Source organism: Macaca nemestrina, chromosome 7 (assembly GCF_043159975.1).
Source record: "Macaca nemestrina isolate mMacNem1 chromosome 7, mMacNem.hap1, whole genome shotgun sequence".
Classification (NCBI taxonomy): domain Eukaryota; kingdom Metazoa; phylum Chordata; class Mammalia; order Primates; family Cercopithecidae; genus Macaca; species Macaca nemestrina.
In genome coordinates, this window is record NC_092131.1 from 172,511,191 (window position 1) to 172,531,382 (window position 20,192).

The 20,192-nt window shown below is 40.6% G+C and overlaps 1 protein-coding gene across 12 annotated transcripts in view; it reads right to left on the reverse strand.

The window, feature by feature from the left end:
• The window catches only part of LOC139355496 (uncharacterized), a 175,382-nt gene that overhangs the window by 140,176 nt on the left and 15,014 nt on the right, over positions 1–20,192 (reverse strand). Inside the window, exon 3 of one of the 12 annotated variants that reach the window (XM_071067260.1) lies at positions 6,421–7,168. The exons of 10 other annotated variants lie outside the window; for them this stretch is intronic. In XM_071067260.1, coding sequence (XP_070923361.1) covers positions 7,124–7,168 — 45 coding nt within the window. In that variant the 3' untranslated portion in view covers positions 6,421–7,123. Of the gene's footprint in view, positions 1–6,420; positions 7,169–16,751; positions 19,848–20,192 lie in introns of those variants that run through there. One more of the 12 variants, XM_071067252.1, reaches the window with a different exon arrangement.

Here is a 20,192-nt window from a genome sequence, read left to right on the forward strand (position 1 = left end):
TGTTGTCTCTATCGAGTGTGCATGCAGCTAGTTTTGTTCTTTTGTCATGTTCTGTTGGTATGCGTGTTTATATTTATGTCCCTACCACACTGTCCTGCTAATATATCTTTATAATAACTTTTAATATTTAATATTGACTTCTTTATGAAATAAGCTTGGCACAGAAAGACAAATAGTGAACCAGGTGTAGTGGCTCACGCCTGCAATCCAACACTTTGGGAGGTCAAGGAGGAAGGATCCTTTGAGCCCAGGAGCTTGAGACCAGCTTGGGCAACACAGGGGGACCCTGTCTCTACAAAAAAGAAAAAAGATTTAAAAAATTAGTCAGGTATGGTGATACAGCCTGTGGTCCCAGCTACTTAGAGGGTGCTGAGGCAGAAAGATTGCTTGAACCCAGGAGTTCAAGGCTGCACTGAGCTATGATCACGCTACTGCACTCCAGCCTGAATGACAGAGTGAGACCTTGTTGGAAGGAAGGAAGGAAGGAAGGAAGGAGGGAAGGAGAAAGAGAGAAAGAAAGAGAGAGAAAGAGAAAGAGAGAAAGAAAGAAAGAAAGAAAGAAAGAAAGAAAGAAAGAAAGAAAGAAAGAAAGAAAGAAAGAAAGAAAGAAAGGAAGGAAGGAAGGAAGGAAGGAAGGAAGGAAGGAAGGAAGGAAGGGAGGAAGGAGAAAGAGAGAAAGAAAGAGAGAGAAAGAGAAAGAAAGAAAGAAAGAAAGAAAGAAAGAAAGAAAGAAAGAAAGAAAGAAAGAAAGAAAGAAAGAAAGGAAGGAAGGAAGGAAGGAAGGAAGGAAGGAAGGAAGGAGAAAGAGAGAAAGAAAGAGAGAGAAAGAGAAAGAGAGAAAGAAAGAAAGAAAGAAAGAAAGAAAGAAAGGAAGGAAGGAAGGAAGGAAGGAAGGAAGGAAGGAGGGGAGGGAGATGAAAAAAAGAAAGAGGAAAGAAAGGACAGAGATGAAAGAAGAAAGAGACAAAGAGAGAAGAAGGAAGGAAGGAAGGAGAAAGAGAGAAAGAAAGAGAGAGAAAGAGAAAGAGAAAGAGAGAGAAAGAAAGAAAGAAAGAAAGAAAGAAAGAAAGAAAGAAAGAAAAGAAAGAAAGAAAGAAAGAGAAAGAAAGAAAGAAAGAAAGAAAGAGAGAGAGAGAGGGAGGGAGTGAGGGAGGGAGGGAGGAAGATATCACATGATCTCACATACATATGAAATCTAAAAACCTTGTAGGAGCAGAGTGTAGAATGGTGGTTACCAGGGGCTGGGGAGAAGGGGAAATGGGGAGATATTGGTCAGAGGACACAAAATTTTAGTTAGACAGGAAGAATGACTTAAAGAGCTCCATTGCACAACATGGTGACATACTTAACAACAATGCATTGTATACTTAAAAATCACTAAGAGAGTAAATATTAAATGTTCTCACCATAAGAAAATAATAGCAAGTATGTGAGTTAGCGCATATACTAATTAGCTCCATTTAAACATTCTACATTACATACATATATCAAAACATCATTCTGTATACCTTTAACATACAATTTTTTTGTCAATTAAAATTAAATATAGGCCAGGCGCCGTGGCTCACGCCTGTAATCCCAGCACTCTGGGAGGCCAAGGCGGGTGGATCACCTGAGGCCGGGAATTTGAGACCAGCTTGACCAACAAGGAGAAACCCTGTGTCTACTAAAAATACAAAATTAGCCGGGCGTGGTGGCGCATGCCTGTAATCCCAGCTACTCAGGAGGCTGAAGGAGGAGAATCACTTGAACCAGGAGGTGGAGGTTGTGGTGAGCCGAGATTGCACCATTGCCCAGCCTGGGCAACAAGAGCGAAACTCTGTCTCAAAAAAAAAAAAAAAAAAAAAAAAAAAAAAATTAAATACCATTCATGTCCTTTGCAGGGACACGGATGAAGCTGGAAGCCATCATTCTCGGCAAACTAACACAGGAACAGAAAACCAAACACTGCATGTTCTCACTCATAAGTGGGAATTGAACAATGAGAACACATGGACACAAGGAGGGGAACATCACACACCAGGGCCTGTAGGGCGGTGGAGGGCAAGGGGAGGGAGAGCATTAGGACAAATACCTAATGTATGCAGGGCTTAAAGCCTAGATGACAGATTGATAGGCACAGCAAACCACCATGGCACTTCCATACCTATGTAACAAACCTGCACGTTCTGCACGTGTATCCCAGAACTTAAAGTAAAATTAAATATACATATATAAACTAATTCTAAAAATAAATACATACATACATAGAAAAAAATATGACTTGTTTAATCATGGCCACTTGATTTGCCATGTAAGTCTTAAAATAAGAGTTTTGTGACTTCTTTCTAACTTTCATGTAATAAACTTTCTACTTTCGGAATAATTTTAGATCTTCAGAAAAGCTGCAAAAAAAGTAAAGAGAGATTATCTTATCCAGCTTCCCTTAAAGTTAACACGTTACACAACCATGGTACATTTGTCAAAACTAAGAAACCAACATTAAATTCTGAATTTTCCTTAACAGTAACGTATTTGTATTACACTAAGTTTTCACACTAATGTTCTTTTTCTGTTCCCAGTATCCAGTTCAGGATACTATATGGCACTTAATCATTATGTTTCCTTGGGTTCCTCTGGGCCTGTGGCCAACTCTTAGCCTCTCCTTGTTACTGTGCACTGGCAGTTTTAAGAGTACTGTTCGGGTCCTTAGAATGCTCTTTAATTTGTGTTTGTCTGATTTTTTTTTTTTTTCATGATTAGGCTGGAATTATGAGCTTCTGGAAAAAATTCCGCAGAGGTTAAGCTTCCTTCTCATCACATCATATCAAGGGGATGTGATATCAGCGTGCCTCATTACTGGTGATGTTCACCTTGATCATGTGGTGAAGATGGTGTTTGCTAGGTTTCTCTACCACACAGCTACTCTTTCCCTGCTCTCCATACTCTAGTCTTGCATGTGAATCACAAGGTGGCCTGGGAGGTAGACACTAAGGTCGAATTCCTGGAAAAGACAGTATCTATTCATATTATCTGGAATTCTTCTACAAAGATTTGTCCTTCTTCTTTCTCATGTATTTACTTCTTTGTTTAATCATTTATTTATATCAGTGTAATCTCATGTGTACTTTGGGTTGTAAGCCAATACTGTGTTATTTATTTATTTCAGGGTGGCATCTATATCTCTCTGATATGCCCCATCCTTTTGTTTTCTTGAGCATTTTCATTATTCTGGCGCTTGAAGGTGATCCAGGCTTTTCTGGCTACCTCTTGCCTCAGTGCACAGACTAGCACCTCCAGTATCATGTTGGATAACAATGGTAAGAGCAGACATCCTGTTGTTTTAATTTCTAATCTCTGAGAAGGCTCTTACAACATTTTTTCATTCAATATGAAAATGCCTTTCTCACATTAAGAAAGTGTATTCCTATTTCTAATACAGTGATAGTATTTTTTAACAATCATAACTAGACAGTTCGATCTTTTAAAATGTTTTTTTATGGGGAATTTTGTTGATTTTCAAATGTTAAACTAATCTTGTATCCCTGGCCCCCAACATGACCGTGATGTATTTTCCTTTATGTAGATGTCACTAGATTCAGTTTGCTAACATTTTCATTTGAATTTATTTTGTACTTTTATTTTTTGAGACAGTCTTACTTTGTTGCCAAGGCTGGAGTGCAGTGGTGCAATCTTGGCTCACTACAACCTCTGCCTCCCAGGTTCAAGGGGTCCTCCTGCCTCACCCTCCCGAGTAGCTGGGATTACAGGCACGCACCACCATGCCTGGCTAATTTTTTTTGTATTTTTAGTAGAGATGGGGTTTCACCATGTTGGCCAGGCTGATCTTGAACTCCTGGCCTCAAGTGATCCGCCCGCCTCGGCCTCCCAAAGTGCTGGGATTACTGGCATGAGCCACTGCACCCAGCCTGGATTTATTTTTAAGTCATATTCAAGAGGGAAATTGTCTTTCAAGAGTTTAGAGTAACTTGTTAAGAATTCAAGAGCAATTTTATTTTTTCCAATACTCTTATTTTGGTTTCAGTTGTGTACCAAGATTATCTTTCCCTCATTGGAAAGTATTTTCTCTTCTTCTATTCTCTAGAATGATTTGTGTAATATGACTTCTTATTTCTTCCTCAAATATTTGGTAGTAAAAATCATCAGTAAATTCTTTGGGACTTGGCATTTCTTGATGACAAATTGTTTAATTCCAGATTCAATTTTATAATTATAGGGTTGTGAAGACTTTATATTTTTGAATTTACTTTAATAAATCATATGTTGGGAGGAAGTTGTCTGTTTTTCAGCAATTTTGTATATAAAGATTTTCATAGTATAAAGATAATTTTGTATAAAGATTTTAATAGATTTACTAGTTATTTTTTAATACCTGTATGATCTGTGGTCATATCCCTGTTTCAGTCCTAAAATTTGTTGTGTCTTAATTACCTTAGAATTCATTATAAATTATTTTCATATAATTTATATTTATAATCATATCATTTTTAGACATATTTATATTGACTATATAAATTATATAAACTATAATTAACTGTATAAATCATTATGTGTAATTACCTGCGCGTGTGTGTGTGTGTGTGTGTATGTGTAATGAATGAGACAGAGAGTGAGAATAATATAATCAACCACCATTAACCTATCACCCAGCTTCAAAAATTATCAACTCAGGGCCAACTGTTTTATTAAAAACCCCATAAATTCTCCAATATGAACAGAGATGTAAAATTATTTTTAAATAAATTACAGAGATCTTTTCAAATGTTTATTGGGCATTCAGTTCATTCAATCGAGAATTACCTTTTCCTTTTCCTCTTTTTTAAAATTTTGAGACAGAGTCTTGCTTGGTCGCCCAGACTGGAGTGTAGTGGTTGCTTACTGCAACCTCCACCTCCTGGGTTCAAGCGATTCTTGTGCCTCAGCCTCCCAAGTAGCTGGGACTATAGGTGTGTGCCACCACACCTGGCTAAATTTTGTATTTTTAGTAGAGATGGGTTTCACCATGTTGGCCAGGCTGATCTCAAACTTCTGACCTCAAGTGATCTGCCCACCTCGGCCTCCCAAAGTGCTGGGATTACAGGCGTGAGCCACCGCGCCAGGCTGAAAATTGTCTTTTTCTATTGGGTCATTTTTCTTTTCTATACTGATTTTTACATAACCCATTAGGTTTAAAATTATTCTTTTTATGAACAGCCAATCTAAAATAGCATCTCCCGTCTCTCACCAAGTTCTATTATCTCACCTGCTTTAGTTCTCTCCTTGGTACTTTCCGAAATCTGAGGTTTATCAACATATGTAATGATGTATTTATCAGTGTCCTCTCCTATGAGCGGAGGATATTAGTTTTGTTTCCTACAGTTACCCTGGTGACTAGGACAGGGCCTGGCACATAGACATTCAATAAGGATTTGTTGGATGGATTAACTTGATTGATATATAATCTGAATATACTAAGCCCTTGTCAGCTATATCACATGGTTAGATATATGTGATACCTAATCCTTGCTGGCTTATGGTGCCTTTTTGTATACAGGTATGTTTAACTTTAATGTTGTCAAATTATTATAGTAACTATTTTCTTATGATTGTCTACTTTAGTATATCTGTCCCCATCCTGAGAACAAGAACATTATCCTTGTTCTTCCAAAGACATGCTTAATTTTGCTGTTCACTTTTAGGTTTTAATTTATCTGAAACATGTTTATAAATGGTGTCTGATAAAAATTTACAATTTTTCCTGAATAAACAGTGTTTGGATCATTTTATCCCATAATTTACCTCTTAATTGCTGATCTGCAATGCATTTCTTAGCACTTAAGGTTTGATTCTCTTTTGCCTACTAGCTGTGTCTATGCACTGTCACGTTCTTTAATTTCCATAGATTCCTAGTAGGGTTTGATAGTTTCAGTTGGTGGGTGCCCACCCACTTTGGTTCCAGTGCATGATTTGCTAGAAGGACTCACAGGACACAGACATGGCTTCCAGTTGTGCTCCACATGACTGACCTCAACCACTCAGTCTCCAGTCAGCTGTCTGCCACCCCCAGAGGTCAAAGTGACACAATGTGACCCAAAGCCCAGGCATACATAAACAGATGGTCATCATAAAGCATGTTGATAGCATGCGGTATGACCCAAAGCTTCAGGTTTACAAAGGCACTCACATCACACAGAGTATTACAAGGGCTCAGAGGTTTTATCTCCAGGAGCCTGTCAGGAACCGTCCTGCAGCCCTTTGGAATATGCAGGATTTGGGCAGCCCAGGCCTGCTGAGTTAACACTTTACTGCACAGTTCTTCTTTCCCAAAATTGTTTCATTTTTTTCTTGGCCCTAAACACTTGCATATAAATTTTATATTTAACTTTTTTCAATGAAATACCCTGCTGGCATTTATATTTTCATTGCATTTGATTTAATTATTAAATATTTTCATAATATTTAGGCCTCTGATACAAAAACTTTGCCTATCTACTCATTCAGTTTTAGTTTATTTTCTATGTTGAAAGACAATGCTACATTTACTTCTGCATAAAAGTTTTACCTATCTATGTTAGATTTAATTTTAGGTATATTGCTCTTTGTGAGTAAAGCATATACCTTATTTTTTGAATTGAGGATATTTGCATCTCTTTCCATAGATGAGCTTGGACTATAATGCTTTATTCTCACATATTTGTATGTATTTATTTCTATTTCTTATTCTATTCTCTAGTACAGATGATGTAAGACTAGAAGTATCTGTACCTTGAATAGAATTTATTAGCAATACATCTTTGGTACTTTGTCAAAGTTAATTTTCAAGAGTTGATGTAATTCATTTAATTCATATAGGACCATTAAAGTTTTCTATCTTCTGTAATTACTTCAGCTGGTATAAATTTTTCTAGAAAACAGAGAACTGTAGGTTGCCATACTGTAGGTTGTCTAGTGGACCTGGAGCTTCTGCCTCACTCTCCCTGGCTCTTAGATCTCTTCATTTCTGGAAGAAGTCAGCCACCACCCTGAGAGGACACTCAAGCAGCCCTGGGGCAGGAGGCTGTGTTGGAAGGAATGGACTTCTCAGCACCCACGTCCCAGAAATGTGAGTTAGCTGCCTTGGAAGTAGGTTCTCCAGTTGAAGTCTTTACATGGCCGTCACCCCAGACATCTGCCTGAAGCCTCCTGAGAGCTCCCAAAACAGAAACACATATTTGAGCTGCTCCTAAGTACATGAATCACTCACAAATGAGAGATAATCAGATTATTGTTTTTGAAATCACTAAGTAGGGGGGCGACCTGTTATGCAACAATATATTACTAATGCAAACGTTTTCTTATCATTGCAAATAAAAATTGTTATTTGACTAATGACTTAAAAGGATTTTTAATATTAACACATAATCTTTTTTGTTTTTTGTTTTGATTTCTAATTGCATTGCCTTATGATTGAAGAACAATTGGATAACGTCTGCATATCTTTATTGAAAATGTTCTTATATTTATGGCACATAGCCCATTTTTATAAATGTTCCATGAGTGAATGAGAAGAATATGTGCATTCTAATTATTTGTTGCAGTTAAATATTGACACACTTGACAAATATGTGATCACTTTACTTACCAATTTCTTCTTGAATTTCTGACTGTGCATAGTTGATATTATGTTATTAGGTTTAGACAAAAACTGTTGTCTGTTTCTGAGGAGTTGTACACTTGACCCTCATGTACTGAATGTGTTTGTTCCTACTTTACTGTGTGGTTTATTTTTCTGAATGCTAATAATACCATGGTGGTTTTCTTCGGGTTAGAAAACGCCTGCTTTATATTTTCCTTCCTTTTACATTAATATTTCTATTTCCCTGTACCATATACATGTTTACTCTCAACATTTTTCTATTATAAAATATTTCAATATGAATATCTATGTCTTTTTACTGGCATGTATTCATCTCCTCTTCATCCCATTTGTGGAGGAGAGATTCCCACACTAGGGTTATGGAAATGACTGGACACATGACACCCAATACCAGACAGATGAGTTCACACCAGCTCATTAGTCACAGGCACACACAGCCCAGGGGAGGATGGAACCACATGATGTGGGACCACATGAGGGCTGCACTTGGGAACAGAGTGAACAAGCAGGAGCTGAGGGAGTCAGGCTTAGTAGTAACAAGAGGGTGGAGTGACCCTTGCTTCCTGGCTCTGCCACCCATGATAAGGAAGGTTGTCTAGTGGACCTGCCACCGGACCAGGGTGGGTACGGGCATTATAGTTAGGTTATTCAAGGTCCCCCATAACTAGAATAACTAGGTACTAGAATAACTAGTTATTCTAGGTACTAAAGTGGCACATCATATTAATTTTGTGCCTTATAAGAAACCTCTTTTGATTGTTTATATTTATTATTTTACCAATATATTTAGAGGTATTCCATTCTTTTTATTATATGCTATGTATTATGCTCATTTTTCTGTTTTTGCTTTTTAGTATCTTACTGGAGAGCTATACATTTTTCTATGTTTGAAGACTCTCTTTCATATTTTAATAGATATAGTTAACTATACAGTTTTAATTCCACCAGTTAACCAGAATAATTCAAAGACCTTGGGATTCATGAATTCTAATCAGCTCTCTTTCAACACCCGTTATTTAAAATCTGGTGTTTTAGCTTCACCTGGTTTTTTAAATCCGAAATTAATTATGCTGTAGTTACGAGAACTACCATCATTTTCTATCTTTATCCTGCTAGATGGGTCAACTGGAATCCTAGGTGGAGGGCCTGCCCTTCACAGCTGCCTTGTGTTTGCTTCCGCTAGATCCCCGTGGTGACACAGTGATGGCCACCCTGATACCCCTTCAGGAGTAAAGGCCTTATTGCCCCGAGACTGACAGTGCTGCCAGCAGAAGCCCCGGACAGACAGTCCTTTCAGGAGTAAGGACTTATTGCCCGCCCCATCTGACAGTGCAGTCAGGCACCAGCCCCTTCCGACATGGCCCCACCACCGAAAGTCATGACCCCCTCCCAGAGCATCCCAAGACTGATTCACTTGGAGCACTAAGGGCCTCGCCTCTCGCCCTACTCCAGGTAATTTTTAAGAGCCACATAATCGTTAGAACTCCTTGCAAGGCTGGCTGAGTCTTGCCATCTTCCTCGGCCCAGTCCCAGTCCTGCTTTCTACTCCTCACTTCCAGGCAGATTCCAAGAGCATTCCCTCAACCCTCTCCTGCATGTCAGTCTGTCTCAGAGCTTGCCTCCCACATGTCCCAGTGCTATTACCATCCGGGAAACAATTTCTATCAGTGTCTTACCTTGTCCACTCCCAAGCCACAAGGAGAGCATGAATTCACACGTGAATACACTGGAGGCATCAGCCTTTGTCTATAAATTCTTAGGGGAGACTTTACCACCTAGAACCTGTGATCAGTCAAACAGGCTCTCTGTTGTTTCTCTGAACCCACAGGAGGTTGGATGTTTCTCTAGTCTCTGGCTTACTGGGAGGGAGGGGCAGTGTCAGCATATAGGACTGGTTTACTGTGGATCTAGGTCTAATTTCTACCCGATGCAGCCCAGAGCACCACCTCCTACTATAAAAGGAAGACGTCAGTGAGGTCCACTCATGTGCTTTACAGTTCTGGTTTGCAGATTCCTCTTACACTGTGGTCTTGGGACTTTGTTGGAATTTCAGCTCTCTATTTGAAACTATGCTCGCTACAGTATCCAGTACTTCTTAATGTTCTGCACTAGGGAGATATTCAATGATCTGGTCTGCCCTTTTGCTGGGAATGAACATCTTCTCATTATAAATGATACTAGCATCGTTTATGCATTTTTTATGAGCTTGATTTGTGAGATTCATCCTGTCAGAGATCTATTCTAGTAGGAACTGGTATAATCAGGTTTCCAAACCTAAAATGCATAGAACCCGGGCTCTGCTGCTTGTGGAAACTCCTCTAGGTAGAGACACAATTGTACAGACAGTGCAGTGCAGCTAATATTCTCATCTCAAAGAGATCTGTTTAGTTAAACGCATTATCTACTACAGAAACCAGGTCCTTGGGTTCATTTGATAAAGAAAGTCCCACTAGATTGCATATTTCCATCTTTTTTTTCTACCTCTATGACTCCAGAATCTGGCTCAGGGCCTGGAAATCATAAGGGCTTAACATAGTTATTTTGATGAATTCTTTTAAGAAGTGATTTTCCTCATTCTGTACTTTCTTCCAAAGAGTGAAAAAGAAATAGACATTACTGAGTTTTCTGGAATAAATCAAATATGTTAGATAGGGTTTTTCTACCTTATAGAGGAGTACCGTTGCCATGGTTTCTGCAAACCTGAAACAGCACCGAGTGGCTGCTCTCAGCCCAGCCAGGAGTTCTCCTGAACATTATCTGTGAGTAATGACCTTCAAGTTCACATGACTAACACTTTTCAAATGGGCCCTCAAACATTCTTCTTTAACTTTCAAAAGACTTGGAAGTCATATTTCTCTGAGTTACTCACTGCACAACGAATGTCCTTCTCTGCCAGTGAAGGTGTCTTCGCACTAAACAACTTTGCTTTTCGCACCAAAAATAAATGTGTTCCACTAAGAATTACACTGGAGTACATGTAAATGTCTAGCTTAAAAAGAAATGGTTCACTTTAAGGTAAAAGCTCATAGTTTAAAAATCAGACTTCCACCTTCTTGTCAGGAGTAATGCCGCATCCTTTCCAACTGTACTTCGATGAAGAAGATTAGCAGATGAATGGATACAACTCTTCAAGCTGAAAGAATCCTTAGAGGTCATTAAAGGGAGCTCCTTACCTAAGATGAGTATTGACATTACAATAGATGAGAAAGAATGGGCTTGGGAGGAATCAGACATGGGTTCCTTGAAACCACAGCCACCCCTTCTTGCCTTTCTCTGTGCTCTGCTCAAGATTACCATCAGTAATTCCCTCTTTCCTTTCTTCCATCAGGACAAACCTGATCTGTCCTGCGCTGCACTTTCTCAGTTTTTACCAGGGACAGAGTGCTTCATGCTAAGTTGTTAATAGTTTTTTGTTTTTTTTAGATAGAGTTTCACTCTTATCTCCCAGGCTGGAGTGCAACAGCACAATCTCAACTCACTGCAACCTCCGCCTCCTGGGTTCAAACGATTATCCTGCCTCGGCCTCCCAAGTAGCTGGGATTACAGGTGCACACCACCACGACCGGCTAATTTTTGTATTTTTTAGTACAGCCAGGGTTTCACCATGTTGGCCAGGCTGGTTTTAAACTCCTGACCTCAGGTGATCCACCTGCCTCAGCCTCCAAGAGTGCTGGGATTACAGGCGTTAGCCACCATGCCCAGCCAGTCGTTAATAGTTAATAATCCCTTGATCTCAAACTTTCCTGCAGAATGTTCAAGTGAAACATTAACTTTATTTCTAATTTAAAATAGAGATCTTTGAGGCTTATGTATGTTATTTTATAGGGCTGAATCCAATAATTTGGTTTAATCCTCTTTTTAATGCTCCCAAAGTCAGAATGCCTGTATTCTACCTGTGAGGCTAGTCCCGATGTGGCCTCCAGAAGGTTTTCCTTCATATCATTTGCCAGTTATCTGAATCCCCCTGTTTTGGAATGGAGATTGAGTTTATCTGAATCCCCCTGTCTTGGAATGGAGATTGAGCACACAGTCAATATGCATTAAACACAGATGACCTAAGTGAGCATTTAAAAGCTCATCTTGGCAACTTTAGTAATGCTGGGAGTAATGTCAATTATTTTTAAATTATAAAATCATAAAATTACTCTGAATGTGCCATATTGACTTGCTTTTCACTATGACATTCTAGAAAGCAGCCTGGATCAAGGCTTTTTCTTTTGCAGAATCTATCAAATTTCAGGAGGGAGAGACAAGAAGGACCCGAGCACAGACTGGGGTAGACAGTGTCTCCGATCGGTCCTGGTGATTCCTGCCTCCTGGTAGGCAAGCCCTCCCCCGAGTTTCAGTGGGACTTAGTGACTCACTTCTAACATACAGAACACAGCAGATGTCACTTCTGAGATTAAGTTACAAAAAGGCAGTGTCTTTTGCCTTGAGCACTCTCTCTTGCTCTCTGCTCAGTTTGAGGGAAACCAACTGCTATGCTGTGAGCTTCCTAATGGAGAGACTCACAGAGTAAAGAATTGAGGGTGGCCTCAGCTAATAACCAGCAAGGAACTGAGCCCTCTGCCCAATCACCTGAAAGGGGCTGAATCCTGCCAACTCTACAGGAGTAAGTTTGAGTGGCTCCTTGCTCAATTAAACCTTTATACAAGATTATAGTCTGAGCTGACACCTGGATGGTCACCTTGTGACAGATTCAGAGCTGAAGATGCATCCAAGCCATATCCAGTTTCCTGGCACACAGAAATTGTGAACAAACGGCGGTTTTAAGCCTACATGTTTTGGGATGATTTGTTGTGCAACAGTTGATACCTAACACACATGGTAAAATATAGAGAACTATTCTGATTTAATCTTTTATTCTGAAACTAAGAGCAAGAGGAAACCAGTTCTGGTTAATAAAAAAGTTAAGAAGTGATGTGGCCAGTTAGCAATTTTTTTGTATTTCTTTAAAATATTGCACGTCTTAAGTATTGCATGTGCTTATCTCAATATAAGGCAAAATACGTTTACAATTGTGTTTTAGAATTCAGGCTTCACAGCCAACACTCAAGCACCATGGTCAATGATTGCTTTGGACTCTAAATGAAAAACCTTTGAATGCTGAGCTTGCAAATGCAGCATTATAAGATATCAATTGTGGCAGGCATCAGAATTCTCCTGTCTCTAACTTAAAATTGGGGGCCCGGCATAGCTTCTCCCCCATTATTCTTTTTATACTTTTAATCAGATACAATCAATATTTTTCTAAACAATTATTTGAATTTGCTCTGCTTAGCAATACTAGACCCTCATCACCTGAACTCAAGTAAAAAAAAAAAAAAAGAGATAGAAAAATATCTTATGAGCACCTGTCAAGTATGAGGTCCCATACCTGATATTTATAGAGGCAAAGATGGAGTGGTCTAGTGTCTATGCTCAGGTAAGTGGCTGCAAATTAGGGATAAGTAAACACTACACAATGCACCTAATACAAGGCAGAAGATGTCCAATGCCACAGAAACATACCAGGAAAGTGACATGAGGTTTCAAACCAGAGACTTCAGAGCTACTTGAGAAGATCAGCGAGGAAATGTGAAAGGTCTCACACCCAGCAGCTCGCTGCCTTGTCAGCTCCATGCAGGGATGGATTACTCTGCAGGTGCATGAGAAAGGGGCCCAGCTTCTCAGGGAGCATCTTTTCTGAGGCCACGTCTTCTTTTCTGCTGACACCCATCACAGTGAGTTGGCCTCAGGTCCACCTTTTACCTACCTGCCCGAACTCCTCATTGGGTATGAGGTTCCGTTTCCCCAGTACTCTGGGACCTGGTCCCCTTTCATTCCCCACATGCAATGTTGTGCTTGGTCATGGAGGGAACAGGTAGGCCACACTTCCCAAGCCAGCCCCATCTGGTTTCCCAGTCCTGAGTTCTCTGCTTACTTTGAAAGGCAGCTCAGACAGAGTTGACATTTGTGATGCGCCTTGAACCGTGAGGAATGGGGTGGATGGCAGTATAGAGGGAGATGCTCAGCCACACTGGAGTGAAAAACACCAGGCACACAGCTTAAAGCTGTAGGTATGTAAATATTATACCCTCTTCTTTGTGTTCAAAGTAGGAAGCTTCCAGGATCAAATATCATGGTTTACAGAATTGTCCTTGCAATCGAAGGTTTTCTGTAATGGACAGTGTTTGTTTCTAGGAGAAGGTCTAAAGGAATTTGCCTCTATGGCTGGTTTTATCCTCTGTAATTTAGGGGACACAAAAGGGGTACTTAAAAACATATGCTTTCAGTCGATTTTATTTAAAAAATCTACATAACTTTGGTATGCTGGGAGGCAAATAGGGGGTCTAACTGCACTTTATAAAGTATGGGATGGCAAAAGATGAAAAAAATACCAGCAGTTATCCTCTTAGACTCTAATTGAATTCACTCTTTTGCAATATAGGTCATTATAGTAACAGCAGGGGCTATGGAATTATGAGAGTGGAGAAGATATAATTTTGAGATCCTTAAATTCATGGTGAATAGAGTTTTCTTTCAGTGATACTTGGTGAGGAGTATATTTAACACCCAAGAGAAATTTGGAATATCATTAAGTCAATACATTCTGCGAAGACCAAAATTCTTTTCTCTATTATCATGGAGTCTTAGGACAAAAAGGTATTGTGAGAAGCCAGAGGATGTAACAGATTTTGGGAGCAGTGTGAATAACGGTGCTATATTGGGAAAGAGTAGGGTAGGGTGAGGATTGGAATTTAAAGATCTATTGAAGGAAAAAAAGACATCACAGGGTTATCAGTTGAATAGAACTGATCCAAATATCAGAAAAAAAATGATCGGACATGGTGCCCAGTATAGAATGAGTGAAAAGAGGATGAAGATAAGTTATTAGATAAGTTATAAGTAACAGCTCAGGCCAAAAGAATGAACATGTATTACTGTGCCTGCCTTAGTCCAAAGACAAGCAATGATCTCTAAGACCATTTAGTGTGCTAAATTGAGAAGACAGTAAGAGACCGTTTTGAACCATTACTAAGTTATTTGAACTTTTGATGAGAAAAGCATGCAATTCCCTTACTCAGGTTATGTTGGGATTTGAAATGAAGTATTTCTAGCTTCCCCATAATCAATTTCAATTTTGCCAAGCTCTGAGGCAATGGGAATTCAATGAGGGTCATTAATCCTGCTGAGAATAAAGCAGACACAGTCCACAGAGTTTCAGGCTGCTTTTCTGATTGTGTGTAGACTCAGGCATTGTGCATAGGCCACGGCCTAGCCAGCTGCACAGGAGTTCCATGGAGGCCCAAAGGCAAAGTAAGAAACAAGGTATCAAAAAAATTAGGATCATGGCTTTGTTCCAGCCACTGGTCCTCAGCCCCGTGGGGCATGGTTGTCCTTCTCCCCTGACCAAAGCACATGTGCACTGCCGGCCTCTGGTTCAGGGACCTTCTGCCCTGGTGAGCTCTCACTCTCTGGGCTACTGAGAAGCTGAGTCTGCAGCCATCATTTACCTGTGTTCAGTTGTGATTGCTTTGCTGGATGAAATGTTTGGACACTGATACAACCTCGGCAAACACTAAGGCATAATTTGTTCATACCATGTCCTCCTCAGAATCATCAGAGAACTGTGAGATCTCAGAGTTAGATATCTATGCTCCTTTGGGTCTTAAAAACCCTTTGAATTTTATGAACAGTGGTATTTCCCACTTACACTAACTGCTAGGAAGCTCTGGATCTGTGTTCTCAGTTCTAACAAAGTGTCCAGAACCTGAGTGGATGTTTTATTTTTTTCTGTACTTTTCCTATCTTTTTTTTTTTTTTTGCCCTTTTCCCATGATTTCTCTGACTTAATTTTTTTTCTGAATTTCAAGTCCTTGTTGAAAAAAAAACTGGTGATACAAAATTATGTTTACAGGAAAAAGTAGCCCTTCAGCTTATTGTTATCCTTTTATAGTGATGAGCACCAAAATCTCTTTTTTTAAATCAATACACACGAGGCTTTTTTACTTAACAAGTTATTTCCTAATTTGAGACATCCTTTCTCACATATGATCATCTTTTGCAAGTTAAATCACTTACACTTATTTGTCAGCTTTCAGAAATCTCCTCCAACTACAGTATTTCCACGACGAAATGCACATTCTCATGAACCACCCGTCTTTTATAAATGTGCTGGGATCTGCAGCCATAAAATGGCCATCCGCAGTTACCGCTTTGCCACCGAGCCCGTCTGCACCAGCACCTCCCCTGACCATCTGTGGCCCAAACTCATGCATCCTGCAAAGGCATTTGTTCACTGGCATTGCTTCCTGTCAGCCTCCAGTCTTCCCTCCTTCTATCTAGTCACAACCTTCTCATGAGTTTTAGTGCCAGGACAACTGTAGAACTGTGATCTGATTCCAGGGCCCAAAATGTCATGGGAAGCTTGAGATCCCTGATTGCCACTCTTATGGAAGCCCCATTGGCCACGCTGGCATCTTGTATTTGTGGACCACAGGGTATAGAGATTAAACCATCTCTGTAGTGCTTAGCACCCTTTTGTGAATAGAAAAGAGAACCCCAGAGACCGGAGGGAGAATCCAGCCCAGACTGAGGGATGGCCAATCCTAAACCAGCCTCCCTGCAGCTTCCGGACCCAGACACTTCTCCATAAGCATCTTTGGCAAAAGGCATTTCAGGATCAATTTTCTTCACATATGCATGGAATTGGTTTGAAAAGAGCCACATCCTGTTTACTCGCAATGCAGCTAAAAAGGAGCCACATGCAAAGAAAGAGTGGGATATTGTGAAAATACCATGGGATCGGATATCAGTGACCCTGGATCCTACCACGGCATAGTCTGAGCTGGGGGTGTTGGTTTCACCATGTGAAAATATGGCTAATAAGGTGTTCCTTATTTTTTAAAAATGCAAGGGGATAATGTATATAAAAGAATCATAAAATGTTTGGTTTCATATTTTATGATGCTTATTTACATACTTATTATTCCAAACAAGAGGTTATACTTTAAAATCTGGACAGTTATTTCCAGTCTGGTTTCTCCAAACCTATTACTTTTATGGAGAGGAGAAAATAGGAACCTATCTTATTTGTCAAGATTGTAAATTAAATCAGTACTTGATGCCCTCAGTAGCAGATTTAATTGCCCATATAAAAAGTGAAGGTAAGCTTTGACAATAAATGTAAATGTAAACAAGGTCATCCTGAAACATCACAGCATTCTGGCACATTTATTACCTATATTGATTATTTTGTTTCCGTGATAGTTAATTTTACATGTCAAATTGGCGAGGCCAACCTACTCAACTATTTGGTCAAACACCAGTCTGGAAATTGCTATGAAGGTATTTTTTAGATGAGCTAAACCTCTAAGGCAGTAGACTTTCAGTAGGGCAGATTGCTTTCCGTGTGTGGAGGCATCATTTAGTCAGTAAAGGCCTTCCCGAGAAAACAGATTGGAATTTCCTGGGAAAGGGGGAATTCTGCCTCCAGACTGTCTTCAGAGTCTAGATGCAACTGTTTCTGGGGTGTCCAGGCTTCTGGCCCACCCTGCAGATTTTGGACTTGCCAGACTTTACGATTAAATGAACAAATTATTATATAAATTATGAACATAATTCTTTATATGAATCTCCCTTAATCTCTGTCTCCTGCTCTCCTCTCTCTCTCTAAATAATAGAGACATGCAGTTGTCCATATACATATACACATATATACATTCTGTGAACATATATAAACACACACGCACACATCTTATTGGGTCTATTTCTCTGTAGAACTCTGACTAACACAGTTTCCCTCCTTTTCCCCAAGGACAGGAGAGACTGAACTGTGAGTGGGAAAAGCCACAGGGAGACAAGAAATGCCGGCCCCTCACCTCTCTGCTCAGCGTCTTCCCGATGGTAGTAAAAAGGTTTCCCTGCCCTGCAGATGAGCCGCTCAAGCTCCCTGGTGGGTGCAGGGAAGCTCCACTGCCTGTGTGTGACTGTCTCTTTCTCTCGTCCCTCTTTCTTTCCCTTCCCCACCCAATTCCTGAGTGGGAGATTGACTCATCTTGGGGCTGGTGGACCAGGTGGATGCCCCGTGGCAATGGCCTGTGAAAAGGCGGGGGTCACACGCACATGGTGCTCTGAGCTCTGGGAGGAAAAGCACTTCCAGCAGGGGAGAGCAAGTCCAGACCCCACTCCAGAGCTGGCCATGTCCTCTGTCTATGTTTCACAGCCCTAAGGAGTGTTCAGATTTCATTTAGATGAAAACAAACTTTTGACCTAATAGATATTTATTTAGATATTCATTTCATTTATCCACTTGACCCTTTGGATTTGGAGCCTAGCGGAGTGTCCTTTCTCTCCAAATCACCGTCATCACTAACTGAGGCAGAAGCAGCACGCCAGCCAAGTTGGTGGCCTCCCTACAACGACGGCTTCCTGGTGCTGCAGGTGGAAGTACCAGCATTCATTCCAAACTCACACTCAATCGAAAGCCCACCGGAAAATGACTTGCTCATAAATTACCCTGAATTTGTGTTTCAGATCAGATGTGAGTAAATTATAGCTATCATTTATTTTCACTGTTTCCAATGTAAGTGAATGATAAATCCTCTTCCTCCCTTTCTTCTTCCTTCTTCTTCTGTTTTTCTTTTTTTTTTTCTATTCTTTTTTCTTTTCTTGGAGACAGAGTCTCACTCTGTTGCCCAGGCTGGAGTGCAGGGGCACCATCTCAGCTCACTGCAACCTCCGCCTCCTGGGTTCAAGCAATGCTGTGCCTCAGCCTCCAGAGTAGCTGGGATTACAGGCATGTGCCACCACACCCGGCTAATTTTTGCGTTTCTAGTAGAGACAAGGTTTTACCATGTTGGCCAGGCTGGTCTCGAACTCCTGACCTCAAGAGATCCGCCCAGCTTGGCTTCCCAAAGTGCTGAGATTACAGGCCTGAGCCACCGTTCCTGGCCTCTTCCAGTATTATAAAACATGCTATCACACATTTGAGCTTCTAGAGCTAGTTGTCTACACACTTTCATGCATTTACTCAGCAAATAATAATTGAAGGTCTGCCACTTTATCAGACACTGTTAGACCCCATAGTTTTCATCACAGGCCAAAAAATCAAGTTTCCTTGATTTCCAACATTCTAATTGATCATGGCAGTGGTGGATACAGAAGAACTCCAAATCCCAAAATGTACCATATAAGATCATAAGTACTCTAAAAGAAGAGGGGAAGAGAGAAGAGGTAAAATAAAGTCATGTGGGAGGTGGGTGTGAAATGGTGATGAATGTGGGCCTCCCTGAGAAAGTGACATTTAAATCAAGACTTGCAGAAGGTAAGGACTGTGCCCTGAAGATCCCAGGTGAACAGCAGTCAAGGAAGAAGGCGCAGCACTTACAAAGGTCCTGAGGCTGGAGAGGAGGTGCTATGATCCACAACTGTAAGAAGCAGGTGTGCCTACGCGGAGGACGAAGGGAAGGAACAGGAAGTGAAGACGAGACTGTAGCTTCAGTCCGAGGGAACATACGAGCCACTGCTTTGATCGCTGGCAAGATCTTTGCCAGGAACTTCAATACTCTACTCTAGGGAACAAGTTTTGAGCCTACTTTGGTGCTTGTAGGAAGAATGTGTATCTTTTCCTTTATTGCAACTAAGGCAGAGAATTCTCTAACTCTAGGGGAAGAGCTCAAGTCCCATGACATTTTCCTGACCCCAAGCTGAGATGCTTAGCATGAGTTAAGAATGGAAAGAGGCCAGGCGCGGCGGCTTATGCCTGTAATCCCAGCACTTTGGCAGGCCGAGGCGGGGGGATCACGAGGTCAAGAGATTGACACTACGGTGAAACCCCGTCTCTACTAAAAATACCAAAAAAATTAGCCGGGCGTGGTGGCGGGCACCTGTAGTCCCAGCTACTTGGGAGGCTGAGGCAGGAGAATGGCGTGAACCTGGGAGGCGGAGCTTGCAGTGAGCCGAGATCGCGCCGACAGAGCGAGACTCCGTCTCAAAAAAAAAAAAGAAAAAGAAAAAGAATGGAAAGAGCTGTTTCACTAAATTTATACCAAACATTGGGGGTTGTCTTGGATCTGTGGAACAGTGGGTGACACCAGCAGTGAAAGAAGAATGTTTTTCCCACTGGAGGTTGGGACCCCAGCCAAAGCAGCAGCTTTAATTGGCTTTGAATCAGCTTTGAATAACCAGGGAGCAAATCCACGTGTCTCTGAACAGCCAGCTGCTCATGCTGCGTGGACCTCCTATGTGTCTGAGTGAAAGAAGACAAAACAAAAGAAAACAAAACAGAGAAACAGAGAGAGAAGAAGAACATAAAGTGTGAGTTCTAATGAGCTTTATTTTTCTAGGAACATGTCTTTTTCATATACATTTTCAAATGTAAGATACAAAGTTGTATATCATATCGTCTTACCATTATGTAATGTTTTAGAAGACTATACTGAATTCCATGTATTATTTCTGTCATTTGTTGTGTCCCTGCCCCTTTTTCCTCAGTCATGCTCACTGGTATTGACCAATGTCATGACTAGTAAGATTGGTATTATTCTTTCTTATATATTTAGCAAAATTTACTGGTGAAACCTTTAGGTCTGGA